Source organism: Hemicordylus capensis, chromosome 16, assembly GCF_027244095.1.
Source record: "Hemicordylus capensis ecotype Gifberg chromosome 16, rHemCap1.1.pri, whole genome shotgun sequence".
NCBI classification, from domain to species: domain Eukaryota; kingdom Metazoa; phylum Chordata; class Lepidosauria; order Squamata; family Cordylidae; genus Hemicordylus; species Hemicordylus capensis.
In genome coordinates, this window is record NC_069672.1 from 15,205,570 (window position 1) to 15,233,412 (window position 27,843).

Genomic DNA, 27,843 nt, shown 5'->3' on the forward strand with positions numbered 1-27,843 from the left:
GATGGAAATGGCTCCTGCATGGTGCACACCTGTTTGCCAACACGGCCGGGACGCAGCTGTTCCCAAGGGCAAGTCGTGCAGAGATGCTGACTTGGCCTCCTCTCCTTTCTCTTGCCACAGCTGCAGCCAGAAGTGTGTGAAGGAGAACACCTTGCACGTCTCGGACGGGCTCTTTGTCTCCTCGGAGGCGGCGGGCGGTGCCGGCTCAGGGACTCTGCCGTACTTGGACGACGACATCCCCCTCTTGACCGTGGAAGAGGAGCCAGGTAGGTCCACGGAGCGAGGCGGCCATTGAGGGCCAAACCCCCGGGGGAGATCGCGCTTCTCTTGTAGAAACGAATGTGGCATCCTTTGACAAATCCCCGGCTTTCGGCCTTGCGAGGAGCTCTGAAATGCATCCCTAATTTCGGGGTGGGATTGAGACGAAGCGGAACCGAAGACATCCAGGCACACGGAATGACTCTGAGGCGTAGCAGGCTCTTCCTCCCCGCCCCCACACTATTTCTCGCTCCCCCTTTCTCTCCCCCACCCGCCAGACTGGAACTTGTCCGCAAAATGTCAGACGGCACAGTCATATGATTGATTTATTATTTGTTTTTTACACTGGTATCCCGCGCTCCCTCCGAGGAGCTCAGAGCGGTGTACGTGGTTGTTTTTATCCTCACAACAACCCTGTGAGGTAGGTTAGGCTGAGAGACAACTGGCTTGGTACTGACCTCTCTCCCCCACCTCAGTCTTTCCTGCCACACAGCCTCGGACAGGAAGAGGGAACTATCCCAGAAAGCAGACCGGAATGTTTCGCCTAACACTATTTTCTAAGAGAAATCTGACCCATTTCTGAATCAGTTCAAATGTGTCCAGCAAACTTCATGAATAAGTGAATAAACCAATGCCCTTAATTACCTTCCCTCTACAAGTATTTAATGTATAGCAAAAAAACCCTGCTCCCCAAATACATCCTTTGCCACCCCTCTGCTCCCCCGGATTAGTTGTTCGAGAGTCTCCCCTGGGTCCAAGAGAAGTCTCGGCTGTCTCCCGGCTTCACAGAGGAGCTTGACGGGGTCTTCCAGGCGTTGGCCCCCCAACTGACAGAGAGCAGACCCAATCAAATCTTCTCCATGCCACGGATGGCCGGCCACTCTGAACCTCCACTTCCTGTGGCGAGGCGCTCATTTGGGTCTAGAAACTTGGGTGGAAGGCTTGAACTGGAGCGGACTCTGCTTTGGGGAGTAATAGGGCGCCCCATCCTTTTCTCCCGGGAGAAGCCCTTCTGCAAACCGAGGTCAAGCGCCGATTGGCAAGCAGCCCGGAGTCCTTAAACCTCCTCCTGTGGGCTGGCAGCCTCATTGCTATGCAGCCTTTGCAGGGCATGGTAATTTAGGGAAATCGCTTCTTTGCTCTTTTCCTGGAATAATAAGAGACAGGAGGGCCACTTCCTCCGGGAACCTCCCCCTCCCCCCAGGTCAATGGGCAGGGGAAGTAGCTGTGTGTGTGTGTGTGTGTGTGTGTGTGTGTGTGTGTGTGTGTGTGTGTGTAATGCTAATATAAAGGCAGAAGCTTGAAATGCTAAGCAGAGAGGCAGGGTTGCCTTCCAGATTTCGGGCACCTCCTAGATGAGCCCAGCTGGAAAAGGGACGAAAGCATTGCAGGCCTTCCGACCTTCATGTCTCTCTCACGGTCAACGGACGGCTTCATATCGTGAATAATCGCTACGCTTTCAGTGTGTTCTGTGGCTGTGATTGCCCCCTGACCATCGAGCCTGCAGCAGACACGTTAGCAATGGTGTTTTCAAAGCATTTACAAGTTTGTTTGTGTTGTTTTTTAACAAAGCCCCAAACGACTGTACAATTTTGTCGATGTTGTCAGAGGAATGGAAGCGACAATTGGCAGGAATGTCCTCCACAAAGAGGACTCCAAGGGGAAGAGGGCAACCATTGGTTTGTTGCGATCCCCAGCCCTTTCCTCTGGTGGCAAAATGACTGCAATTTCCCCCCCAATGGTTTGGAGAGCGGGATACAGAAGGGGTGGTAACGCAGAGAAGGCTGTGGGTGCAATTATGTTATCGCCTCGTTTCCATCTCTAGTGGGGCAGATGTCAAAAATCACGGTGAGCATTCATCCCCCGAGATGCAGGGTTTATTCTGACGTGCAGCTGGACACGTTTGGTGCAGCCGCAGGGAAAGAACTAGGTTTTTGTGTAGTTGGGAATGCTTTTTTTTTTAGGAACAGAGTTGTACAACCAGAGGAGAAAAGCACACCTCATCTTTGCCTGTCATTTTAATCTCATGCATACGAGAGGAGAGCTGGTCTTGTGGTAGCAAGCATGACTTGTCCTCTTAGCTCAGCAGGGTCCACCCTGGTTGCATATGAAAGGGAGACTAGAAATGTGAGCACCGGAAGATATTCCCCTCAGGGGATAGAGCCGCTCTGGGAAGAGCAGAAGGTTCCAAGTTCCCTCCCTGGCAGCATATCCAAGATAGGGCTGAGAGAGATTCCTCCCTGCAACCTTGGAGAAGCTGCTGCCAGTCTGTGAAGACAATCCTGAACTAGATAGACCAAGGGTCTGACTCAGTATATGGCAGCTTCTTATGTTCCTATGCTTTGCAGGGCATCTTCTTTTCCTTTCCTTTCCTTCTTTCTTTTTTTACGATGTGTTGACATTATGTATTTTACAAACCTCTTCCCCAGTTTTCTTTCCTCCCCAAGCCAGCCGCTGGTTGTGGGGGGAGGTGAGGAATTTCAGTCAATCCATCTTGATTACGGTCTTGGACCAGCATAAAGTCAATTACAGGAGAGCAGTATTACAATGGCATTAAAACAGGCAGTGCCCATCTTATTTTCCTGTCCTTCTTTCCCTCCTCCCTCTCTGTCTCTTTCTCCCCTCTGTTGATTCTCCATTTTCCCCGCCCTCTGCTAGGTTTTTCTTTTTTAGTTAGAAAAAAGTTGGGGAGCTGCTTAAAGGCTGGGATTAGCGTTTTCCACCCGAACCTTCACCTTGTTCTCTCTCTCTCTCCTCTGCCAGTAACCCTGGAACTGGGGGATGTGCCCCTGGTCTCCGTGCTGCCCGAGAATTTCCATCTCTCCACCAAGAAGAGCACCCATGGCCACCTGATAGCATACTTGCAAGAACTTCTTCACTACTGGGTGCTGTGGTCAGCCGTGAAGAGCAAATGGGTGATTGTCGGTAAGCAGGGTGTGTGGGTGTGGGTGTTTTTGCCATCCCACAGAAGCATGGAATGTGATACCGACTGCAACGCTCGGGGACTCGTGCTTTCGTTGATTTGAAAAATCCAAGTGACTAGTCCTCAAGGTTCCGCAAATTGAACAGTGGGTGAGCAATACCTGTAAATAGGGTGGCAGCATCGAGGGGGATCGGCTTACACTGAGGAGGTAGTATTTTGGGTAGCCCAGCTGGAAAATAGCAGCTCAGGTGCTTTGCCTGTTGGGGGTGGAGAGTATGAATTGTTCCCTCTGCTAAGCCTTGGTTTGCATTTGTCTGGATGACTACTTGTGAGTGCTGTGAGATATTCCCCTTAGGGGATGAGGCCACAGTGCAATGGTAAAGCACCTGCTTACATGCAGAAGGTCACAGGTTTAATCCTTGGTAGGATCTCCGGGCAGGGCTGGTAGAGACACCTTCCTGAAATCTTGGAGAAGCTGCTGCCAGTCAGTGTAGATAATACTGAGCTACACGGACCAAGGGTCTGACTCAGTATATGGCAGCTTCCTGTGTTCCTAAAATGTCTGTGTGCACATAAGAATGTGGCCGTTTGCCTGCTTAGGGGAAGCCGGAACCTTTCTGGTGTGGTCTAGGGATGATCCCACCTCGCTCTTCTCTGTCTTTCTAATTGCAGGGCTGTTTGTGATGGTTCTGCTCTTCTCCATCTTCTTCGCCAGCCGCCTCCGCCCGGCTAGCCGTGCTCCCCTCCTCTTCCGGCCCGACACCAATATCCAGGTGCTGCTGGACCTCAAGTACAACCTGAGCGCCGAGGGCATCTCCTGCGTCACCTGCTCAGGTGAGTTTAGCCTGCCTAAATCAACGCCCTAGTTTATTTAGGACTCATTTTGGGGAGGGTGCGACTTGTGCCTCAGTGCTGTCGCTTGTGGCAAACACATTCCTCTGGAGTTCTTCTGTCCCAGAATCTGGTATCTCCAGGTATACTGCTGCTGGATATGGAAGCTCCCTTTCACTTTTGTGGTGAATATCCTTGAGTAGATCTATCTGCCATGCATGTCTGCTCCCTTTTTAAAAAATCAGTCTCAGGAATAGAATTTGAACTCTGGTCCTTGTGCACTGCCTGATCCAGGTTTGCCCCTCGCCCCTAGTTTTTTTCATTTGACAAAGTCTGAGAATACCTTCAAGCAGCACTGTTACCCTCCGTGGCCCTTAGGAACATAGGAAGCGGCCATATACTGAGTCAGACCCTTGGTCCATCTAGTTCAGTATTGTCTACCCAGACTGGCAGCGGCTTCTCCAAGGCTACAGGCAGGAATCTCGCTCAGCCCCATCTTGGAGATGTTGCCAGGGAGGGAACTTGGAACCTTCTGCTCTTCCCAGAGAAGCTCCATCCCCTGAGGGGAATCTCTTCCAGTGTTCACACTTCTAGTCTCCCTTTCAGATGAACCCTGCTTAGCTAAGGGGACAAGTCATGCTTGCGACCACCAGACCAGCTCTCCTCTCCTCTCCTCTCCTCTCCCCTTCAGAAAAGCCCCCTAAGCAGGCAGAAATGATTCTCAGTACACCAAATCACTGGTCCGTAGAATAACCTCCCAGCACATTATTTCTACGCTGCGGGGCTGGGTTCCCTCCATCGCGAGGGCACCCCCAGCCCTCACCGGCTCCTGTCTGTGCCGGGTCTCTTTTCTTCCCTGACTAACCTTGTGCGACAGGCTTGTTTCAGGAAAAACCCCGGAGTCTGCAGAATAATATCCGCACCTCTTTGGAGAAGAGGAAACGGGGCTCCGGACCCGCTTGGGGCAATCTAGCGGTTGCAGCAGGCGACGGAGCTTTGCAGGGTGAGTTTGGGGGCATCCACAAATCTCCACACCCCTTTGGGGTTTCTCCTGGCCCTGTCTGCTCATCGGGCTGCAGCGGCAAAGCATGGGTTTCTATTTGGGGATTCGTGCCCTGAAAGACGGGGAGCTTTCTCAGCCCTCCCTGGAGATATTGGGGATTGAAGCAGGGGACCTTCTCCTTGCAGAGCAGATGCTCTTACATTGAGCAATGGTTCTGTCCCCTAAACATACTAGGCTGCCGTCTACTGAGTCAGGCCCTTGGTCACTCTGACTTGGCATTGTCTGCACTGACTGGCAGCAGCACTCCAGGGTTTCAGACCGGGGTATTTCCCAGCCCTACCTAGAGATGCTGTCAGGGGTCGAATCTGGACCTTATTTCGCAAAGCGGGTGCTTCCTACTGAGCTATCAGTAAAATCAGTTGCCTGCAGCAGGCTATACCAGTGTTCTTTCTAACAGGGATTCCCAGATGTGGTTGACTTCAACTCCCAGCATCCCCAGCTGCAATCGACTTTGCTTGGGGATGATGGGAGTTGTAGTCGTCAACATCTGGGAATCCCTGTGAGAGGGAACACTGCTGCCAACCTCCTCATTCTACACAGCTTGGGAGTGAATAATACGGATGGTGGAATTCTGAGTAGATCGCCTGGGCCTGTCCCGCAAGGGGTGTGGAAGAGTTCTTGGTTAGTGGAGGTGCTGACTGTGCTCCGTTCTCCAGATCTCCAGGGGACCGTCTACATCTTCAAATCCAAAGGGAAAGGCCGGCCCGCTATCTACCGGTTCTCCCTTAATGCCACCGTCCCGGCTCCGTGGCAGACAGTGTCTTCAGGGGACGGGGAGGTCCCCTCTTTCCAGGTGAGTCTCTGGAGCATCTCTGGATGGTTGTGTGGCGAAGAGGCACAACCTGCTACTGCAGAAATCAGCCGGAGGGAAGGGGGTGAGGAACAACCTAGAAGAGCTCCTCTTCCCCGCCCCCCCCCCGAATCCCAGCTGAGCAGGGCTGCGGAGAAATAAATGAGGAGGGCTGTGCATAGCCCCTGATCACCATGCATAAGCACAGAAATTAGAACTTAGCATTCTGAGATTTATTTTTTTAAAAGAAGGTGCTAAGTTTCTAGCCCCTGTGGAAATAGACTTGAAATAGCAGGTGGTGGCTGAAATTTCACATACCAGGGCGTGGGTGGGAAATATTTCTAGTCTCTAGGGTCGTTTCCCCCACGTAGTTTATTGCCCGCATGACCATCGGATGCTGAATACCTTGTGCAAAATAAGCATGCATATGCAAAGGAGCTCAATACTACTACTACAACCAATATTTATATACCACTCTTCAACAAAGTTCTCAAAGTGGTTTACATAGAAAAATAAGTAATACATAAATAAGATGATAGCTCCCTGTCCCCAAAGGGCTCACAATCTACAATCTCGCTGCATTCAAATTGCGGGAGTTGACTCCTTTTGGTGTAGGGCGTGCTTGTGTACGAGAGATTTTAAACAGCTTAGGGTAGAACCCGGGTTCACCAGCAAAGACGCTGAGACACGGAATGCTGTTCTACACAAACAGCAGGCTCTGTGAGGAAGCATTCAGCAGGCTGCTCTTTAGAAGAATCGAAAGGTCGCTTGTGGATCAAACTTCAGCCCAGGACATCCATAGGAACGTAGGAAGCTGCCATATACTGAGTCAGACCCTTGGTCCATTGAACTCAGTATTGTCTACACAGACTGGCAGCGGCTTCTCCAAGGTTGCAGGCAGGAATCTCTCTCAGCCCTATCTTGGAGATGCTGCCAGGGAGGGAACTTGGGACCTTCTGCTCTTCCCAGAGTGGCTCCGTCCCCAAAGGGGAATCTCTCCCAGTGCTCACACTTCTAGTCTCCCATTCATATGCAACCAGGGCAGACCCTGCTTAGTTAAGGGGACAAGTCATGCTTGCTATCACCAGACCAGCTCTCCTCCACTAAAGACCAGCTCTCCTCCAGTTGTTCTTGGACTACAACTCCCATCATCCCCAGCCACAGTGGCCAATAGCCAGGGAGGATGGGAGATGTAGTCGTCCACCTGCAAGAGGGCCGGAATTTTGCAGTCCTGCTCTAACCATTGCACCGCCCTGCCTTTCTTGCCATAACTGTATTCCGTGAGGGCTGTTCCACCTGCCGCCAGGCGTCGTACAGTCCATGAACAGTCTTTCTCACGGGATCAGCTGTCTGTGCATACCAGCCTTTTGCGTGTGCAGCCATGGCTTCTTGCGGGGTGCCCGGGAGGCGAGCGTAGGCAGTGCTGATGTCTGTTTTGTGCCCTGCTCCCCGACGCCGGACGCCTGTAAAGTGTCTTGTTTTCGTTAATCCATTGCTTAGGTGTATAGAGTTCCGTTCGGTAACTTCACCAAGAGGCTGACAGCTTGTATGTCCACACTAGGGCATCTCCAACAGCTGGGCCCCAAGAAGTGGATGATGACCAGCTTGTCCTGTGACGCCAAGCGGGGGTGGAAATTCGACTTCAGTTTCTACGTTGCTGCAAAGGAGCAGCAGCGCACGAGGTGAGAACGCGGAGGAAAGCGTCCCCTCGCCCCGCTGATTTCCACGGGGCTTATTTTATTTTATTGGATGGATGGGTGGATTGGTTGTTAAATTTATATACCGCCTTCCATTAAAAACAATCCCAAGGCAGTTTCCAAAAGTTAAAAAAAATACAATTAAAATGACAGTTAAAACTATTAAGCTAAAAATATAAAACAGATCTAATTTAAAATATAAAATACATAAAAATTGTACACGGGTAAATACACACAGAAGCAGCGATAGAAACAATCACGTAAAGGCCTGGATAAAAAGCCAAGATTTAACAAGCTTTCTAAAAACTGTGATGGAGTCCGAGGAACGAATGGCCCCTGGGAGAGCATTCCACAGTCTGGGGGCAGCCACAGAGAAGGCCTTGTCCCGAGTGCACGACAGCCGGGCCTCCCTCATTGTCGGCACCCAGAGCAAAGCCCCCTCAGATGACCTCGTCAAGCAGGCAGCAACCTTTGGGAGCAGGCGGTCCCTCAGGTATCCCGGGCCCAAACCGTTCAGGGCTTTAAAGGTCAAAACCAGCACCTTGAGTTGGACCCGGACACACACTGGTAGCCAGTGCAGCTCTTTCAAAATGGGTATGATATGATCACACTGGGCAGCTCCAGATAGTCCGCTCCAGACTAGTCAAGCTTAGTTGTGACTAGTCTGGAAGTTGGCCATTATTCCTGCCGCTGCACTGTCCAGGGAGCGGCCTTATGCAGAGTCAGACCCTTGGCCAACCTAGCTGAACACTGACTGGCAGCAGCTCTCCAAAGTTTCAAACGGGGATCTTTCCCAGCCCTACCAGGAGAGGCCAGTGATTGAACCTAGGACCTTCTGCATGCAAAACAGATGCTCTTCCACGGGATTGTAGCCATTCAATCAAGCTGACTTCTCCCAAGTCCAGCCATTGGTACATCTAGGTCACTATACTCGGCACTGACCGGCAGCATCTCTTTGGAGTTTCAAAGCAGGATCTTTTCCAGCTCGCCTTGGAGATGCTGCCAGGGATTGCACCCGGGGGCCTTCTGGAAGCAAAACAGGAGATCTGCTCTGAGCTGCAGCCCCCTCCAAAGTGGCATACAAAATAACATGTGTGCCCCCCCCCCAAAAAAATTACAATTAAGCGCGAAAGCATTTAATGTTAGCCGCCTAAAAATATAAACCACGTTTTCCTTCTTCCAGGAAACTCTATTTTGCCCAGTCACACAAGCCTCCGTATCACGGCCGCGTCTGCATGGCACCCCCCGGCTGCCTCCTCAGTTCCAGCCCAGACGGGCCCAACAAAGGGTTCTTGTACGTGCCCAGTGAGAGAGGTGAGCGCAGAGGATTCTGGGTCGCTTCAGTATTGTTTCACACTCCCTGGTCGGGGACGTCTTGGACGGGTAGCGGGGCGTAGCGGGTTTCCCGGCGGCCGGGGGGACACATTTTCGCTAGGTGGCCTCCATCGCCCTGAGCCGCATCGGAGGTCCGGTGGCTCCCCGCTTCTGGGCTTCCCGGATGCACCTGGTGGGCCACTGCAGGAGGCTGGCTTGGGTAGGCCCCGGCTGGATCCCACAAGGCTGTTCTCAGTTTCCTAAACTTCCTGACCCAAAGAGTGAATAGTAGACGCTGCTATTACTCAAAACCTAGTCATGGTTCTGTGTGGGCCAGTGTTCCCTGTAAAAGGGGCTCCCAGAAGTTGTTGACTACAACTCCCATAATCCCCAGCCAAAGGCCATTGCAGTTGGGGATGCTGGGAGCTGTAGTCGCCAGCCTCTGGGAATCCCTCTTACTGGTGTGGGGGCCTTTGTTAAATGACAATCTCTACAAAACAACTGCAGCCTTTTGCTGGACATCGAAGAATGCAGGGAGGCAAAGGGACAAGCTCCACGCCTCTCTCACTGCTCCCCTTCCCTCTCCTCCTCCAGCCTCCCCCAAAACCAAACTGTCGGTCACGTCTGGATTCAACCCCTGCGGGAACGCTGGCTGCGGGAAACCAGCCGTGCGGCCGCTGGTGGACACGGGAGCCATGGTCTTCGTGGTGTTCGGGATACGAGGGGTGAACCGCACCCGTCGGACAGACAACCACGTCATTGGAGACATGGTACACAGGCCTTCCTGAGTGGGGTGTGAAGACGGCCCCTCCCTGGCGTGCCTCCCCGGAAATCCCGTTGTCTCATATGGTCCTCTCTTTCTGTTTGGGTCTCCTTGTGAAAGGGCAGCGTCATCTATGATGATGGATTCGACCTCTTCAAAGAAATTGGCAACTTGTGCTGGATCTGCAAGACCATCGCTGGCAACGCCGAGCTGGTCAAGCCGGGAGGAGCTCAGTGCCTGCCCTCGGGTAAGTGAAACCATCTTATCGGACCTCTGTGCTTTGACTTTTCATCGGAGAGTGGTATTGGTATGTAACCATTCCATTGTCTCTTTCTCTGGGTACGTTGGACCATCTTATTGGGCCTCTATCGCATGGCTTTCCATCTGAGGGGTTGTATTGGTATGTAACCATTACGTCGTCTCTCTTCCCAGGTTACAGTATCTCCTCCATCCTTCAGATGCTACACCCGGAGTGTAAAAATCTCCCCGAACCAAACCTCCTTCCTGGACAACTCTCCCATGGGGCAGTGGGGGTGAAGGACGGCAAGGTCCAGTGGATTTCCATGGCCTTTGAATCGGTGAGGGACGCCCCGCCCTGCATATTCCTAATTCCATATCACAATGGCTATGTGTGCTCCAGATGCTGCCATTTCAAACCGAACGTTGTGCAAAACTAGAGAGATATGCAAGAAGAGGTGTGTCTGTCGACGCAAAAGCCCTCCTCATGTGCAACTTTGTTCACGAACTCTTGTCCTCTCTCTCCCTCCCGCAGACCACCTATAAGGGCAAATCATCTTTCCAGACCTACTCCGACTATCTCAAGTGGGAAAACTTCCTTCAGGAGCAACTCCGTCAGTTTCCGGAAGGTTCCGCGTTGCGCCGAGGTTTCCAGACCTGCGAGCACTGGAAGCAGATCTTCATGGAGATCATAGGTACTTGGCCCTCTGGATTGACTCTTCCTCCCTCTCAAATGGCGTTCCAGTTGGAAGCTGGGAATAAGTATGACTGGGCAGGGGTGGGAGGGAACCCCCCTACGCCGGAAACCCCACACCAAAGGCCACTGCAGCAGGGGATGATGGGAGTTGTAGTCCCATCACTGTAGACTAGCATTTTGGGCGGCATGCAAATATGTTAAATAAATAGTCCAACAACCTCTTGGGACCCAAGTTGGAGAAGCCCGGTAATAAGGGGAATCTCCCCTTCTCTGGCCTGTCCTCCAGGTGTGCAAAGCGCTCTCTATGGCCTCATCCTGTCGCTGGTGATCTGCGTGGCTGCCGTGGCTGTCTTCACCACCCACCTCCTCCTCCTGCTTCCTGTGCTCCTCACCATCCTAGGTACAGAAGGCCTCACTGGGCTGGCACACATTTGGCTGCGCGGCTTTTGTACCGATCTGGACCTCGGATCTCTTGTGGCGGGTGACCCCCGCCCCGCCTGCCGCAGAAGGGCTGCCCTTTTGGAGACATGCGCCCTCCCCGTCCAGCTTTCATGGAATACGAGGGAGGAAGGAGTCAGGGTGCACTTTGGGGCAGGGCCAAAATGCCCCCCCCCCCGCCAATATCCTGCCCTGTTCCTCATTTCTTAAAAAGCCGAAGAAAAAGGCTCCTGGATCTACAAGGATAACTAGCATCACTTGACATCACTGACTGCTGGACCACGTTTGCTCTTTTGTAGGGTGGAAATACCTACGGAAAAAGAAAATGGGGGTGATTTGGAGAGGCAGAGGAAAGGGGTGCCCTCCCCCATGGTACTGCCCTGGGTGACTGCCGTGTTTTCCCCATCAGTCTCCTGTTGGACACGATGCTATGCCCCGGCATACAGGCCTTCTTAGGGGTTGGGGTGCCAACAGTCCCGCATTACGTGGGACGTCCCACAGAGCCCTGTGGTTGTCTTGGGTAGAATCCAGGAGGGGTTGACCATTGCCTCCTCCCGCGCAGTGTGAGATGATGCCTTTCAGTACCTTCCGATTATATTGCTTCCCAGTATCGGTGATTCCCATAGTCTGGGGAACATCCCAGCCGCGATTCGAACTGGCAGTCTCCCTACTCAAGTCATTTCCCGCTGCGCCATTAGGTGGCTCAGCCTTGGGATAGAGTATCTTCTTTAAAAAAATAACCCCTTTCCTGCCCCTTTTCTGCCCGCAGGAGTCGTCTGCCTAGTGGTGACCATCATGTACTGGTCCAGCTGGGAGATGGGGGCGGTGGAGGCCATCTCTCTCTCCATCCTCGTCGGCTCCTCGGTTGACTACTGCGTGCACCTCGTGGAAGGATACCTGCTGGCAGGGGAGAACCTCCCGCTTCACCTCGCAGAGGTGAGCCCGGCCTTCCCCCGGAGGGCAAGGCCGCCTGGGAAGGACAAAACCCAGATCGCGGGCTGAGCTCCGATTGGGAGGCAGCCCCTGGTTAAGTGAAACGCACCTGCCCTTCCAGTGCACCTGAGGTGGTACCCTTAGGACAGAATCTCCATCCGGGCACGGCTCACGTCTTTCTCCCTGCAAGGCCAGCTTTCCGGGGGCGGTGAGGCGTTTGGCTTTTGCGGGACGGCGCAGCAAAAACCCTTTAAGTACGCAGTGCAGCTTCACCCGAGGATAGGTGTGGGGCAGCCCAGAGGTCCGTAAGAGCCCTGCGGGATCAGACCCAAGGGCTAGGGAGTGCCGTTTCCCACTCCCCACCGTGGCTGACCAGATGCTTCTCGGAAGTTGGTCCCAAAGGCATTTGATCTGCTTTGATCTACAGCCACCTTTTGCCAGATGGCCCCAAGGCAGCGTACAATACAGTAACAGAGGTTCCCTGTTCTCCCCTAGAATCAGTTATCGAGGTATACTGCTACTGTCCAGGGAAGTTCCATTCCTACCATGCCTCATAAGGATCCTATTGGGCTCAGGACAAAGGTCTCGCCCAACATCCAGTTGCTTGCAGAGGTCATCCAGATGCCCCCAGGAAGCCCACCTTTGTGAGGGCTTGAATGCAGTAGCCTCATTTGCCCCTCAGCAACTGGCAGTAAGTGGTACACTGCCCCTGAAGATGGAGGCTCTCTTTAGCCATCCTCTCCCTGGCAGGGCCCTTAACACAAGCCTGCTGCAGAGGGTCCCTTGAGAGAATAGAGGGCCTGCCTGCGGTCTATTTCGGGGCCAGTGTTCCCTCTAGCAGGGATTCTCAGAGGTTGTTGGCTGCAACGCCCACCCACCCCCAGCCAAAGGCCTTTGCAGCAGGGGATGATGGGAGTTGTAGTCAACAGCATCCTGTTACAGGAATCCCTGGAGGGCGGGGAGCGGTGACTCCACTGTGCACAGAGGTCCCCCTCTCTCTTCCCCACCCTTTCCAGGACCCCAATTCCAGCCGCCAGTGGAGGACCATCGAGGCGGTCCGCCACGTGGGCGTGGCCATCGTCTCCAGCGCCGTCACCACGGTCATCGCCACCGTCCCGCTCTTCTTCTGCATCATCGCCCCCTTCGCCAAGTTCGGCAAGATTGTGGCCCTCAACACGGGGGTCTCCATCCTCTACACGCTGACGGTCAGCACGGCGCTGCTCAGCGCCCTGGGACCCGCCTCCTTCACCCGCAGCCGGACTTCCTTCCTCAAGGCCCTGGCGGGCGTTCTCGTCACCCTGGCGGCGGGCCTCTGCGTCTGCCTGGCGCTGCTGAGGAGCGGATTCAGAATCCCCCTGCCCAACGGGACGGTCCTATAGTTCCACATCCAACCCCCCCTTCCCAATGGCCCCTTCCAGTCAATTTTCTTTCTCGCTTCCCCCCTCTCTTCCAACGTGGAGCCATGCAAGCATCTCGGGACGGGGGCGCGGAGGTTAAGTGGAGGATGCGCACAGGACGCACGATGGGGTTTGTTGACCGTCCTCGCCACTTCCGGGCTGTTGCGGAGGGGCTGAGAGTCCTACCCCGAGAAGGGCAGTGCTTGGCGTGGATTAGCAAAGTGTCTGAGAGCCTTCTGGCCCTTTAGCGCCGCCCTGCTGGCCTCCTCGTGCTTTGCTGAAACTTTCCTCTCCGTTCTGGAGGTCTATGAGGGGTGAGGGGGCCTGAGCCTCCATGCGGTGGGGGGCGGGGGCGTAGGAAAGGTGAGGGATGGCAGCAAAATGAGCTAACTTCCTGTGTGGGCGGGCAGAGAAATGGGCTCACTTCCTGTGAGCCGAGCATGAATTCTCCTTTCCTGCTCCCGACAGATCAGCTCTTTTGCATTTCGGTTGGCTCTGCTAATTCCCGCGTCCGAGTTTTATAAGGAGATTTTTTTGTAAGTCCGGAAGAAAACGCATCCCTGTTCTGTCTTTCCTCTCTCTGAATTTCCAGGTGCACTTTATTCCCTACCGCCCCACTGTCTGGTGCTCTGTGTTGATTTTATTGGGATGAATGGCGAAGCTTTCATCTGTTGGGGGGATGCCGTACTCCAAGGAAGCTATGCAGAATGTCGTTTCTTTTTTTTTTAAGGTGCCTCCAGGTTTCTCCCCTCCCCACATCCCATGACAAGAAAACCTGGGCAGTGTTATGTATATTTTCCTGAGGATCGTCCTCTGCTTTTGGGGTGCTGATCGATGCCGTCCGATGCCATTCCGTAAAAAGATCCAAGTTGCCTTTGCCTGCCTTGCACCTTGGCTTGCTTTGTGTTTTGCTCTTCAAATTCCGTTTCTAGTCCTCATGATGAAACCGTTTCTGAAGTGAGTTGTAGGCCTCTGAGTTGAGAGCTTCGAGGCGAGGTGGCCGTCCGAATCGGGAAAGATGGTCAATGGATGCCAGGTTTAAGTCCTGACCTGAACAGGAAGTTTTTATTTGTTTGTTTATTCGATTTCTATACCGCCCTTCCAAAAATAGCTCAGCCCTTTGCAGCCCTTCCTGTTGAGGAGAACCAAGGCACAGTCAGAAAGGGCAGAGCCGCTCCAGTACCTGGCTGCAGCCTCACAGGCTGCCATTGCAGCCTGTAGGGGTGTGCATGAATGGTTCGTCCTGAACCGGTTCGCCTCGAACCGGGGCTGGTTCAGAAGTTTGCTCGCAAGCCGAACCAGGGACATCCTGTAGTCTTGGAGAGTTGGCTCATGCCTCCGGGAAAACTGCCCTTCAGTGCAGGAAGTTGAGCACTAGGATCTGTGAGCCGTCTCCTGTTGAGGTTCCGTGAGGCTCGGATCTGGCAGGGACACAAATGTATGGTGTCAGCCGGCACGGCTGCCAGAATCGTCTTTCCGTCCCCCTCCCACCCGCCGCACGATTCCGCCCTCTCCTCCGCCCTCTGCCGCCTCCTGCTCCGAGCAGATGGCTCGTATTAAACTGCAAACCAGGTCCATTAACAAGTACATTTGAAGCATCGCTGATTTCATCATATTCTTAAGGCTGGAATAACGAAGCAGCTGCATTGGTATGCAGATCAGCTGTTCCCCCGGCAGAAGAAGAGGTGGGGAGTCTACCGAGGGCTGCACGGTAAATATTAATTACAGGAACACAAACCAAGAGAGGCAGGTATGTAATAGGTGCTCGGATCGTCCTTTGGCACAGGCTGAGGATGGTTCGGGGGCCATTTCCAAGACCAAGTTTTTAGGTTTGTGTGCAGAGGTTGGCAGGTAACCGGGTGGAACAATTAAAGCTGCTGCCTACTGAGTCAGACCACTGGTCCGTCTTGCTCAGGATCGTCCACTCTGACTGGCAGCAGCACTGCAGGATCTCAAGCAGAAGATAGACGGGACTGCTAAGGTGGTGCCTTCCATCTGCATTTTGGAAGTCCTTCTACTGAAGGACTAATTTCCCTTGCACTGGACTGATTCAAAGAAGGAGCCGAACTATGTCCCCCAAAAATCAGAAACAACTCGGCTTATTTTCTGAGGCAGTCTACCCGCTCGGGAGGAGATATGATCTTGTGGCAGCAAGCATGACTCTTCTCTGCTGTGGCTTGTATTTGGATGGGAGACTACATATGAGTGCTGCAAGACATTCCCCTTACGGGGTGGAACCAAAGCTCAGTGGAAGAGCATTGAGGTCTCCGGTTCAGTCCCTGGCCGCCTCTCCAGGTAGGGCTGAGAAAGACCCCTGTCTGAAACCTTGGAGAGCTGCTGCCGGTCAGAGTACACCGTCCTGAGCTAGGACCTGACTCAGTATAAGGCAGTTTGCTATGTTTCTTCCCTTTTTAAATCAAGAAAAGGGGCCATGGTGAATGCACTTGTAAGAAAGAACCTGGTGGCCCTGGGAAATGTCGTTTCCCCCAAGGACTGTCATGGCTTGCTACCAGAGGGGGAGAGGTCAGATCAACTTCCCTCCCTCTTCCTGTTGCTGTCCCGGAGGAATGCGGGTGGAAGAATGAGTAAATCAGGAATTCTTATGGCACTCTGATTTTAATCCAAATCGGAGAAGAATCCGGGGACCTTGCAATGCTGATCTCTTCTCTGAGGTGGGCGTTGCTGATTGCATTGTATTGTTTCCGAGCCGGGCCAGCTGTATCGGCATCAAAAAATCTTCTGCACAATGTTAATTGGGAATATTCCCTTCTTTCACCCAAATACTTTTGTTCGCCCTTTAATAGATTGACTCACAGCCAGAGTAGCCCTGCTGTGTGTGTTTATTTGGAAGTAAACCGCACTGTGCCCAGTTGGGGTTACTCTGGGTCGGTATTTAGGGCACTGCAACCTAAATGGGGTAATTGCCGGCACCTGCGTGTTGGGAAAGGGGCTGCAATTTCGGCAAAGCTACCTCCAACCTTCCTGCTGTCTTTCTCCTTGGTTGGGAAGGAAACCCCTTTCATTTTTCTTGCTTCGAGTCAAAGCTTCTCGGTTCTCGGAGCGTAATTTGTTTGCCTTGAATTTTCCTTACGAGAGAAGCTGCTTCTCCTGGGAAGGTAATAAACCTCCCGTTATTTACCACAGTGACTGACATAAATCCTCCCTGGCGCTCTAGCGGTGCAGCTGCCAGTGATTGATTTAGAGACAAGCTGGGCAAACTCAAGGGGAGGCTTTCTTAAATCATCCTTGCCATGGAGAACACTTAAAACCGGGGGGGGGGGGCTCACAGAATCTGCCTCGGCCAGGGGGTAACAGCAGGAGGGAGGGCCTGCCCCTTTCAACTCCTGCCTGTGGGCTTCTCAGGGGCATCTGGGGGGCCACTGTGCGAAACAGGACGCTGGACTAGTTGAAAAGGCCTGTCTGTTTCTCTCTTCCTGGCCATTTGTGAGTCTTCTTGGGTTTTCCTGTCATAGCAGCCAGGGCTTCTGCTTCATGCTTTCCTTCCTCTTCCAGTGTTTGAGGCTGCTTTCAGAATCAGACCTTTCAGCCAGCTGGCTCAATATTGTTTGCACTGACTGGCAGCAGCAAGTTTTCAGACCGGGCTCTTTCCTGGAGATGCTGCCAGGAACTGAACCTGAGGTCTTCAGAACAGATGGCTTACCACTGAGTACGGATCCTGCCATGGGATCATTGGTCTGTCTAGCTTGGTATTGTCTGCTCTGACTGGCAGTGGCTGTCCGAGGTTTCAGGCACAGGAGCCCTTCTCAGGCCTACCAGAAGATGCTGCCAGGGATTGAACCGGGGACTTCCTGCATGCAAAATGGGCAGAGTGTCACTGAGCTATAGTCCAGTCCCCTAAATATATGAAACTGCCATCTACTGGGCCAGACAGATAAACGTTGCACAATTCTCTCTTTTTATTTTATTTTGCTCTTGAAATTCTGCAACTGGTTTTGTCTTTGCAAGGACTTGAAAGCTTCCCTTCACATTTTGTTTTGGATAAAAAGTTTGCGGGGGGGGGACTCAAAATGCAGTGGCGGTGGGACTCTTTAAGCTAACTTTTCTCCCTTCCCGAAAATTATAATGTGTTAATATTTTTCTAAATGGGCCTGAATGAGAGGAGACACAACCCCGCAAAACTCCCCTTTGGAAAGCAGGTGTGAATTCGGTTTCTGGGGAACAGGTTGGCCTTCAGATTCTAGCTACCTGCAAACGTGTATTGTAGGGAGACCAGGAAAGAATTACAAGGTGGAAACACCTGGCCTGGAATGATGGTGCTTATGGGGGGCTGTTGGGGATAAGAATGGACAGGATCCTCTTTTGCATGCAGATTTGAACGGTTGGCACTTTTTTGGAAGGTTGCATAGCACAAATTTTCTCATCTAAGGTTCCTGGTGTTGTTGATCTCTTCTTCTTAGCTGGTGTTTTTTTAAAATATTTCTCTGTTTTCTTTTTCTTTTTGAAACTGTTGTAAATAAAAGATTTTGACATTTGACTATGTGCCTTTCTGGGCTAATCTTGTTTCTCTTCTCTGGGCCTGCTCTACCTAAGATTCAAGGGCTGCTGTTAAAAACATAAGAATTACCTTGATGGAGAGCGTCCCAGCTATGAATGTGTAGATGGTGTTGAACCACAACTCCCATCACCCCCTGCAAAAGCAGCCAAAGGTGGGGGATGATGGGAGTTGTAGTCCAACACCATCTAGGGACCCAAGTTGGAAACTCCTCCTTTAGTGTTTTAATGGCCTGTGAAGCTCACAAACCAGCCAAGGTAGAAATAGATGTTTATCTCCGGTGCCCACTCTTCTGTGGTATAACATCACTGAATATGGAGGTTCCATTTAGACATAAGGACCCCCATGCTTGTTCAGACCAAGGTGGGTCCATCCATTTTAGCATCCACTTTCCAATAACCCCCAACTGGGTGCATCCAGGAAGCCCACAAGTGGAACCAGATGGCTTTCTCTAGTCAAACACACACACCCCGCCGAAATTTGCAGGTAAACTGCTCTTGCACATGGAAGTTCTCTCTTAACTGTTGTGGCTAACAACATTGGAGTAGTTTTGCTGAATGAGGCAAAACCATTCTCCTACCATCGCAGCATACTTTTCCTAATGGTCACCAACGACCTGTCCCAGGAAACTCACTACAACAGCAGGGAAAAGACGGCCTTCCTGTATTCTTGGTCCCTAGTGTCCAGTATTTAAAGGAATACTGCTACTGGCCATGGAAGCTCCGTTTAGCCATTGTGCCTAACTTACGTGTGTGTGTGTGCCTACACAGACAGTATGTGCGCATGCAGACTGCACACAGACGCACGCACACACAGACGGTATGTCAACAGTCTGATGGAACAGAAACTTGCTTCTAGATGCTTCAAAAATTCAAATCTATAGGAAAAAGGTAGCTTAGCTTGACACATTGGGTGACAGGAGTAATTGATTCTGGCTGAAATGATTGGAAGGAATATTGCCCTCTGCCCAGGCAACTGAGCTAGCTGGACCAATGGTCTTGTTGGGGGAAACATAAATTGTCCCCTTTGCTAAGCAGGGTCTGCCCTGGTTTGCATTTGAAGATCTGAACTTATGAGTGGAGATCTTTACTGTATAAATTGAACGTGCTGCTAATTCGGCCGGAGTGTGTGTTCTGCTGGAGCAGTTACCATCTTTCGACTCAGTCCCACCCACCCCCACCCCACACTCCAGTGTTAGAACGGTTATAAATATCCTGCCTTCATTTCGCATCCTTGACTGGGAGACGACTAGCTGCTGCCCGGTCTGTGGCTGGAGATCTCTAAATCAGGAAGGAGGCATGCACTTGATCTGCTCGAAATGGGCTTTTATATAACTTCTGCTTTGCAACGGAAGGAGGTTTCGTTCTCTCTCTCAAAGCTGTTAATATTTTTGTCGTGGCACAGAATGGCTCTTGCAGAGTTGGGGGAAACATGCTCCTGAGATGGTGTGTCAAGGCAGGCCTCGCTGTTACGGCCTGTGCCTGTGAAAAGCAGCAGGAGCCCAAATTGGGAGCTAATCCTGCCCGGGCACAGTGAAGGAGCTCTGCAGGAGAACTCCAGAAGCTTTTGGAAGTGTTGTGGAGGGAAGGTTCAACTGTTGGATAGGGGTGGTGGTTGGTGCAACTGAGACCACAATAGAGCCGTTCTGTGGTTGCTCTGGGGCTTGTCCCGTCTGTTCTGGACCCCACACCTGCTTCGGGCCCAAATGGATGGACTGCCTAGCTCCACCCCCTGGTTCCAGACTCCGCCTCATCCCTGCTGGTCTGTGATCCAGCCCCGGAACAATCTCAGGGGACAAATGCTGACCTTTGGCAACATCTACTCCCCCAGAGATGGGAAGTGAGAGAGAGCAGCTCTCTCTGTGTTTTCACTCCTTCTTTATCCCTGCTCCCAAATGCTTAGGCTAAAATTGCAGTCATTTTTGCACAGAGGAAAAAGTCAGGGTAACAATGAACAAATGGCTGTCCTCTCTCCGCGGAGTCCTCTTCAGAAGGCTTCGTGCCAGTTTGTGTAGACAACACTGAGCTAGATGGACCAAAGGGCTGACTCGGTATAAGGCAGCTTCTAGAGATGCGCACAAAATGAATTTTCCTATTTGTTTAGAATTAGAATCGAATTCTGAAAATTCGTTTCAAATTTGAATCTGGTCTGAAAATTCGATTTATGTTCAAAGTGCTCATGGGAGTTGAGAGACTCTGTTCTGGCACCTTTTTTTAACCAATCACGGTAGCTAAATTGTTTTAAAAAGGGTTCCAAATGGCTCTTGGATTGAATTTGAATCAAAATTTGAAAATCCGATTCAGATTTGAATTGGTTTGCCCTTTTAAAGGGTGATTCGATTCGAATTTGAAACCCCCCGAATCACCCAGGTTTGAGTTGAATCTATCTGAGTCGGTTTCCCCTCCCTAGCAGCTTCCTGTGACCCCTTCCATATGATATGGGTCCCCATGAGCTCCCTCCTCCCCCATTCCCTGCTGTGGCCTTTCACTCTGCACGTGTTGTGATGAGCTCAGCTGCACCAACCAGCACTCCAGCTGGAATGTGGGCATCTTACTGCTCCCTCCAGCTGCTTGGGCGGCTGAGGTGTGCCATGCACAGCCTGGAGGACGGCTCAAAGCGGCTGAGTCATCTGTGCTGCATGAGTTTGGTGACAGTAGCCGCCGGGGAGGGGCCCACATTACTCCAACGCTGGTGAGGACCAGGATTCCTCGCCCCCTTTTAATTGTGAAGCGGGAGGCTGAGCCCTTGAAGCCTCCTGGTCACCGCGTGGGCTGGGGGTCTGGAGGTCTCCTGCCTGCAGCCTTGGAGAGCTGCTGCCAGTCAGTGCAGACAATGCTAAGCTTGATGGATCAAAGGTCTGACTCAGTCAACGGCAGCTCCCTCCAAACCCTTCCTAGGGGTACAAGTTATCCTTTAAAAGGCGGGTATCTTAGGGAGGGAGAATCTGCCCCACTCATTCCAGTTATGGCACATTGTGAGGGGAAAATAAAGGGGAAGCAAACAATGCAATTTTCTCCCTATTGTTTTCTCCTCCAAAATCTAAATGGATGGCGCAATGAGCAACAATAAATCATGTTGCTTCTTTGTGTAATCAAATGCATTTGGGTGTTTTGTGGGAGGATTCCCCCCCGCCCACCGCCACTTTTTGCTGCTGGTGCATTTTGCAAGCCTGCCAGAGAAAGAAGTAAAGCTGATATTCACTGATGCAAAACGGAACAGAGACCCTGATGTCCTCACTTGGTATTGATGTCATTGTTGACGCAAAAGCCATTTGCTGGTTCAGATCCCCAGGATTCTTTTTCTTTCTTTCTTTCTTTCTTTCTTTCTTTCTTTCTTTCTTTCTTTCTTTCTTTCTTTCTTTCTTTCTTTCTTTTTCTTTCCTTCCAGCCAAGAAAGAAGCCCACATGTGCTCACATTCACCCCATCTGCCCCTTCTGCCTCCTGCATTCAAAATGTAAATTGCTAGCACTTTGGGGCAGGGACTTCATAGGTAGCGGCTTTGCCCATTGCTGGGCCATTGGTCCATCTAGCTCATTGGTTTATTTACTTATTTACTCACTACATTGATATCCCACTGTTCCCTTCTTCCAAGGAGATCAGAGTAGTGGACACGGTTATCGTTATCCTCACAGCAACCCTGTGGGGTAGCTTAGGCTGAGAGAGAAGGGACTGGCCCAGAGTCATCCAGCAAGTCTCATGGCTGAATGGGGATTTGAACTTGGGTCTCCCCGGTCCCAGTCCAGCACTCTAACCACTACACCACGCTGACTGTCATGGATCGACCTGTCCGCTATGAATTGACCGGGTAAGAAGAGTGCCTTGCCTTGCTGTATCTCTTGCTTCTCATCTGCCAACCAAGACGGCGTCTCTGTGAGTTGAATCCCTCCATAAATGTGCATCAGAAGAGCTGAGTTGGAGAAAGAGGGGAAGGGAGTAAGAGATCTGAACGCTGGCACAAACGAGACTGAGAGAGCCATCGCTACACATTCCAGAAATAAAAGCTGGAGCCATGGAGAGCTTCCCTTCAGAAGCAAGACCAGGAAATTCAGAACTCCACAACCCAGAGAGCCATTTGGGAGAGGGGGATTTCGGAAGCTCCCGTAGTCTCTACACATCAACAGAGAGCTGAACTTCCATTCAGGACATCCTGATAGGTGGGGACTCTCTGTGGTCATTGCTAGGTGTTGAGGGAAATGCACTCTGCACATGCTCAGGAATACTCACGTTGGGTTTTGGCCTTGGAATTGAGAGGTGGCGCTGAGAATTAATTCCAGTCCTGGGCCCCCATGACCCCAGTGCCAAATTAGCTCTTCCGTCTCACTTCCGGACAGAATGTTTACTGAGCTGATGTACGCAGCTGTCCTATTTCTCTCTATCATAACAAATGAGGACGCCCGCTCAGATGTTATTTTGCTGTGAGGCTGCCATACATCTTATTACTACCCAATGGAGCCTGTGATGTATGGGGACAGGTCTCGCTTTCTTCCCTTCCCTCGATGATTGCACAGCAGACAGACAGCAACAGGCCTGACGACATTCTCGGAGACCCACCGGAGGTCTATTGCACATCCTGTTTGATCAGCACCTGACACCAGTAAGTGTTGCAATCCATTTTACACACTTTCTTCTCGATGTCGTTTCCCATTTAAGCCAGAGCTAGGGGTGGGGTTTTGCCCATTCCCATTCCTTTGCTGTGTATCTAGTTTGCTGTGCCCTGCATCCTACGTCTGAATTCTGGTTAACCAAAGAACGTCTAGAATTAATTGTCTCTCTCGGGGTTTTGCAAAGTTAGAGTGGGCCCTGGGACAAAAATGGGAATATAGACCCTGCCGTCCTGGGCTCCTGCTGTCTTCTCCTCCCCCACATCTTTTGAATGAGAGCAGCATTCCAAAAGAGCCCTCCGATCCTTTTAATCAAAGATCTTTTTCGCTGTCTCGGGTTCTGGGAGGAGGGGAGGGGTGTCAGGCAGCATCTCTTCCTCCTCTGTTCCTCGTGACTGGCTGATGCTTAGCAACGTTTCACTCCCTGTTGAGCCAGTCAGGCGGAGAGAAGGGTGGGATGAACCTGAGCACTAGGCCGCCAGCCCGGAGGAGGGAGGGATCCTGCCTGACACTCTTCCTCCCCTCGTGGAGAGGACTGTCTTGCTTGAAACCAAACCAGTCCAGCCAATCGGGGTTTCCTTTCTCAGGACCCAGGAATATTCCCCGCCATCCCTCCAATTCAGTTATAGCTATGACTCTGGCATCTCTTCCCCCTTCTACAGCACTAATACACTTGTGTGATAAAACCATGCAAAATTGTTCTTGATAAAATTGTTTTTCATGCAATTCCTTCAATATTATTTGATATATATTATTTGCCTGATCAAAGGTGCACACGTGCCTCAGTAAAAACCCTACGCAAAAGGAATAGTGTGCATGTGCAAGATCCCTTTCTTGCTGTTTTTTGACAATGCACTCATGACTGCAAGCTTCTGTGATGTCATGGAATGTCCACAAACATTCCCAACCCTGGAATGGAGAGCTGTTCACAGGACAAGGTTGACAGCTGGTGCAGCTTCTGCAAAGGAAGGGAAAAGGTCTGTGTTGTTAGAAGAAAACCATGCAGAGGGACAAGATGGAGTCGTGTGTTATGGGCAGGAAAGAGATCATGGAGGGGACTGAGCAGGAAGTCAGCCTAGGAAGCTACAGGGCTAGAAGATCTGGGGCAACAGTGTGGATGGCTTGGATAAGAAAGAGGTGGGTGGCTGAGAAGTAGAGGCTTGAAGGAAGGATGGTTGGGAGGCACAGTGGCCTGAGGGGAAGAGAGTTTGCGTGCACAGCACCGTTGATAAGAAGGTAGACTAGGTGGCTGTCTGGTCCTCCAAACTCTATGATGATCCGATTGCCAACTGGCCCCCGTCCCCATCCATATGGTGGCTGGCATTTCAGCTGTGCCAAGGCGTCCCTATTCTCTTCTGTGTCTTCCCAAGGAGTAAGCAGGCAGGCAGCCCTCCCTCTGGAAACTGTGGAAGCGGCTTCTAATTACGCCCCAAATTAGCTTAATTAATTTGCCACCTTCCCGCATCCTCCTTCAGATTTATCGACGGCGCCCGCTCACGATCCCAACTGTTCCCATCTGGTGAGTGACGAGATGCCAAGCTGGTGGGGCTGTGTGGTGGGGGAGAGTGGGTCGGGTGGCACGCCGTGCGCCAAATGTCACCAGGAGGGGGCGGGCGGGACGCTCTGCTTGGGTAGCTACGGTGCTGTCTGAGGATGCTTTGGGAAGGCTCGTGTTCACGCCGAGATCTCTTAGAGTTGCCAGTTCTTTTCCCCTGATTTCTTGTCTTTTGATAGTCCTTGAGTCCTTTTCATGTGGCTGCGAGAGACAGGGCTGGGAGGAGAGCTGGTCTGATTTATTTATTTATTTATTTATTATTTACATTTATATCCCGTTCTTCCTCCAAGGAGCTCTGAGCTAGTGGGAGCAAGCATGCACGGCCCCCCTTAGCTAAGCAGGGTCTGCCCTGGTTGCATTTGAATGGGAAACTAGAAGTGTGAGCACTGGAAGATCTTCCCCCACTTAGGGGATGGAGCCGCTCTGGGAAGAGCAGACGGTCCCAAGTTCCCTCCCTGGCAGCATCTCCAGATAAGGCTGAGAGAGACTCCTGCCCGCAACCTTGGAGAAGCTGCTGCCAGTCAGGGTAAACAATGCTGAGCTCGGTGGACCAAGGGTCTGACTCAGTATATAGCAGCTTCTTATGTTCCGATGCTATACACCCTAAGGAATCTCACACTGATTCCAGGGGTTGCTTCCTCCCAAAGTAAATCAGTCCCGATCGTCCTTAACTTTTTCTTCCTGACTGTGTGGAAAACAACAACACCTCATTAAGGACTGTGAAAGTCTCGCAGATGGAGAAAGTGTGATAATGAAGTTTTCCAATGAACGACACACATCTGGAAAAAGCCAATTAATAAACAGAGAGGGAGAGAGAGAATAAGCAGAAAAACACCCCCCTTCTTTTATTTTTGCATGGTGTTCTCCTTAAATTAACAATTTCTGGATAATTTACAAGCCTCATGCCATTAAGCAAATGTACTTTAAATTGATTTCAAATTAGTGGATTAATGATTCTCCCCACCTCCCGGCTGTCATTTTTGAAATGGGCAGCATGCAAGGGGGTGGTGGTATTTTTTAATAAAAGGAGAGGTGTGCATTAACAGACTGTTTTCTCCCATAACTAGGCCCATAATTGCCTGGGTTGGTCACACTCGATGGATGTATTGATCTACATACAGAGGGGAAACTGCTGATGTTCCATCAGCGCTGAGTGCAAGAAGGCGGGAGAGAAAACCGAGTCTGTAAAAATCTTGCCGTGTCTGCATTTTATTCCTCTTAAATAGCTTCTTTTTCGGCGTTCTGTTCGTTCCCGGTAAATGCACTTTAATGCAGCCAAATTGATCGGGTATTGTTAGGTAACCTTGCAATTTATGGCGCCATCAAGAGTGTATTCATCGCAGTGAGGTGCTCAGCTCAAGGGGCATACAATGCACCCTAGCCTCTGGAGGAGGAGAAAGCCCCTTATCTGATAATGTGCATCTCTGGAGTATCAGGAGATGGAAGGCATGTGGGGGAAATGCATAGGAGGAGAAAAGAAAAGGATTGACGTCCTTGAAGGCGAAGCCAAGTAGAAATCTCAGCAAAACAGTTTGGTATTCATATGTAGATTCTCCAGTGAGGCAGAGAAAGGATTTGACCTGCGTAGGAGGCTGTAAAGGCAGCAGAACTTTCAAGGGAAAACACAGCATTCCTTAGATGGGTTGTTGGCTCTCTGAACATACCAAGTTTCCATATACTGAGCTGGACTGCCATTTAGTTTTGTCTATCCTGATTGGCGCCTGTTCTTCAAGAGTCCAGAAAGGGTTTTTTTTCCCCTAGGGCTGCAGAAAGCTACAGGGCCCACTTTACTGTGGAAGAGATTTGGCCTGATTCAATGGCCGAAGCTTCGATCTGAAGAGGCAACCCGAATCGAAGCTACCAGGGCCGAATCATGCCGAGGTGCTCCGGAAGCACTTTGGCCACTTCAGCTCCTCTCCCCACCTTCTCACCCTCCCCTGAATCCTGTAATTATTTACTGGGCACAGGCAAGTGACAGCATATACGGTATTTCACTTTTGATCCCAGCAATAAAGGAACTGTATCTTCCCTAGCTTCAGTCTTAAAATGAGTCCTGGAAGATGACTATTTCTTCTTCTCCTTCTTTCTCCTCCTCCTCCTTTCTTCTTTCTTTCTTCTCCTTTCTTCTTCCTTCCTTCTTCTTTTCTCCTCCACCTCCTCCTCCTTCTTCTTCCTTTTCCAGCATTCTTGAGCACTGTCAGTTTTCTGGTACTGCAGCAATGGTCACAGCCCTGGGAAAGCCGGCAGTTCTGTGCCTCTCCTGGAACATTGTAGGAAGGAGTTAAAAACACTCAGCCAGAAGTCATTTTAAAACTGAAGCCACCAGTACCAGCTGCTCCCTTGATGTCAGGAGCAAAGGTGAAGTGCAATCTGTCCTCTCTCCAATCCCTGCCTCATTTTTTAACTACAAGGGTCAGGAGTTGGGGGCGAAACTTCAGCCTGAATTGCAGTGACCACTTTGAATTGGACTGAAGTGCCCTGTTGATTGAGAGGCCCTCTAAAGCACCAAGGTGGTGGGCTGAATTCTAGGCAAGGTTATTTGCACTCTGTCACTGAGCTGTGAGTTTTCGCCATAAGCTGCCGCCTTCCTGAGTCAGGCCATTGGTCCATCTAGATCAGGGTTGTCTCCTCTAACCAAGATACTTTGCAGCCCTGTTTGCATTAATTGGGAATATTGCCAAGGCTTGAACTGGGGACTTTCTGCCTTCAAACTGCGTGCTTCCACACAGCACTCTGGCTTCTCACCTGGCCAACCATCTTGCAAAATATATGCAAGAGTTTCCAGGTTTCCGCTGAGCAAACATGGGGCAATCTTTGGGTCAGGGCAAGGAGTAGAAAGACCAGGGTTCAAATTCACTCAACCCGGAAGCTCACCGGGAAATCTTGGAGCAGTCACTTGGGAGGAGAGCTGGTCTGGTGCCCCGTTTGCTAAGCAGGACCCACCCTGGTTTGCATTTGAATGGGAGACTACATGTAAGCACTGTAAGATATTCCCTTTAGGAGATGGGGCCTCTCTGGGAAGAGCACCTACCTGCTTTCATGCAGAAAGTTCCAGGTTCCCTCCCTGGCAGCATCTCCAAGAGAGGGCTGAGAGAGACTCCTGCCTGCCACCTTGGAGAAGCCGCTGCCAGTCAGTGTAGACAATACTGAGCTAGATGGACCAAGGGTCTGACTTGGTAGAAGGCAGCTTCCCATGTTCCAACGTTCTCTCGACCCAACCTACCTCACAGGGTTGTTGTGAGGATAAAATATGATGGAGGAGTTGGAGTCATGTCCACAGTTCTAACTTAGTTGGAAAAAGAGCCCTATAATAACAGTTTTTTAAAAAAAATAATAATAATAGTCCCTCTCTGTAAGAAGCTGCCTTATTTCCCACTTAGCCAGAAGCTATCTACTCTGACTGGCAGTGGCTCTCCAAAACCTCCAGCCGTGAGGAGACTCTTTTCCAGCCCTGCTAGCTGAGAAGATTTTAATTGGAACTGCCAGAGACAGAACTGAGCTCCTTTTCCATTCAGAGCATGCGTCCAGCTACCCAGGCTGACCTCTCCGTCCGCAAAGGCTATTGCAAAATAGATCCAGTTTCAGTTTTTCCACAGATGTGCAGGGAGATGTGAGACGTGAGATCTTTCTCCTCCATCGCCTTCCTTAAAACAAAAAACAAAAAAAACCCTAAAGTTTTTTCTCCACCAACGTTGTGTGTTGGTGTTTTAAAGGGAATGATAAGCAGAATGAATGGAACACACACACCCTTTCCAGAAAGAACATGAATTCTGGCCACCATTGCTCAAAAAGGATATTATCGAACTGGAGAAAGTGCAGAAGAGCGCCACCAA

The 27,843-nt window shown here is 51.1% G+C and overlaps 2 protein-coding genes across 3 annotated transcripts in view; both read left to right on the forward strand.

Moving 5' to 3' along the window:
- The window catches only part of DISP3 (dispatched RND transporter family member 3), a 73,878-nt gene extending 56,042 nt beyond the window's left edge, over positions 1-17,836 (forward strand). For both annotated transcript variants that reach the window (XM_053281041.1, XM_053281040.1), the window contains exons 8-21: positions 121-266; positions 3,022-3,183; positions 3,854-4,015; positions 4,890-5,015; positions 5,732-5,868; positions 7,366-7,547; positions 8,746-8,876; positions 9,471-9,646; positions 9,760-9,886; positions 10,072-10,217; positions 10,412-10,571; positions 10,860-10,973; positions 11,781-11,947; positions 12,961-17,836. In XM_053281041.1, coding sequence (XP_053137016.1) covers positions 121-266; positions 3,022-3,183; positions 3,854-4,015; positions 4,890-5,015; positions 5,732-5,868; positions 7,366-7,547; positions 8,746-8,876; positions 9,471-9,646; positions 9,760-9,886; positions 10,072-10,217; positions 10,412-10,571; positions 10,860-10,973; positions 11,781-11,947; positions 12,961-13,323 — 2,299 coding nt within the window. In that variant the 3' untranslated portion in view covers positions 13,324-17,836. The remainder of the gene's footprint in view (positions 1-120; positions 267-3,021; positions 3,184-3,853; positions 4,016-4,889; positions 5,016-5,731; positions 5,869-7,365; positions 7,548-8,745; positions 8,877-9,470; positions 9,647-9,759; positions 9,887-10,071; positions 10,218-10,411; positions 10,572-10,859; positions 10,974-11,780; positions 11,948-12,960) is intronic.
- A 3,467-nt stretch (positions 17,837-21,303) lies between these two features.
- LOC128338433 (F-box only protein 6-like) overlaps positions 21,304-27,843 on the forward strand; it is a 55,841-nt gene continuing 49,301 nt past the window's right edge. The window contains exon 1 of the mRNA XM_053280864.1: positions 21,304-22,448. The gene's annotated coding sequence lies outside the window, so the exon portion shown is untranslated. The remainder of the gene's footprint in view (positions 22,449-27,843) is intronic.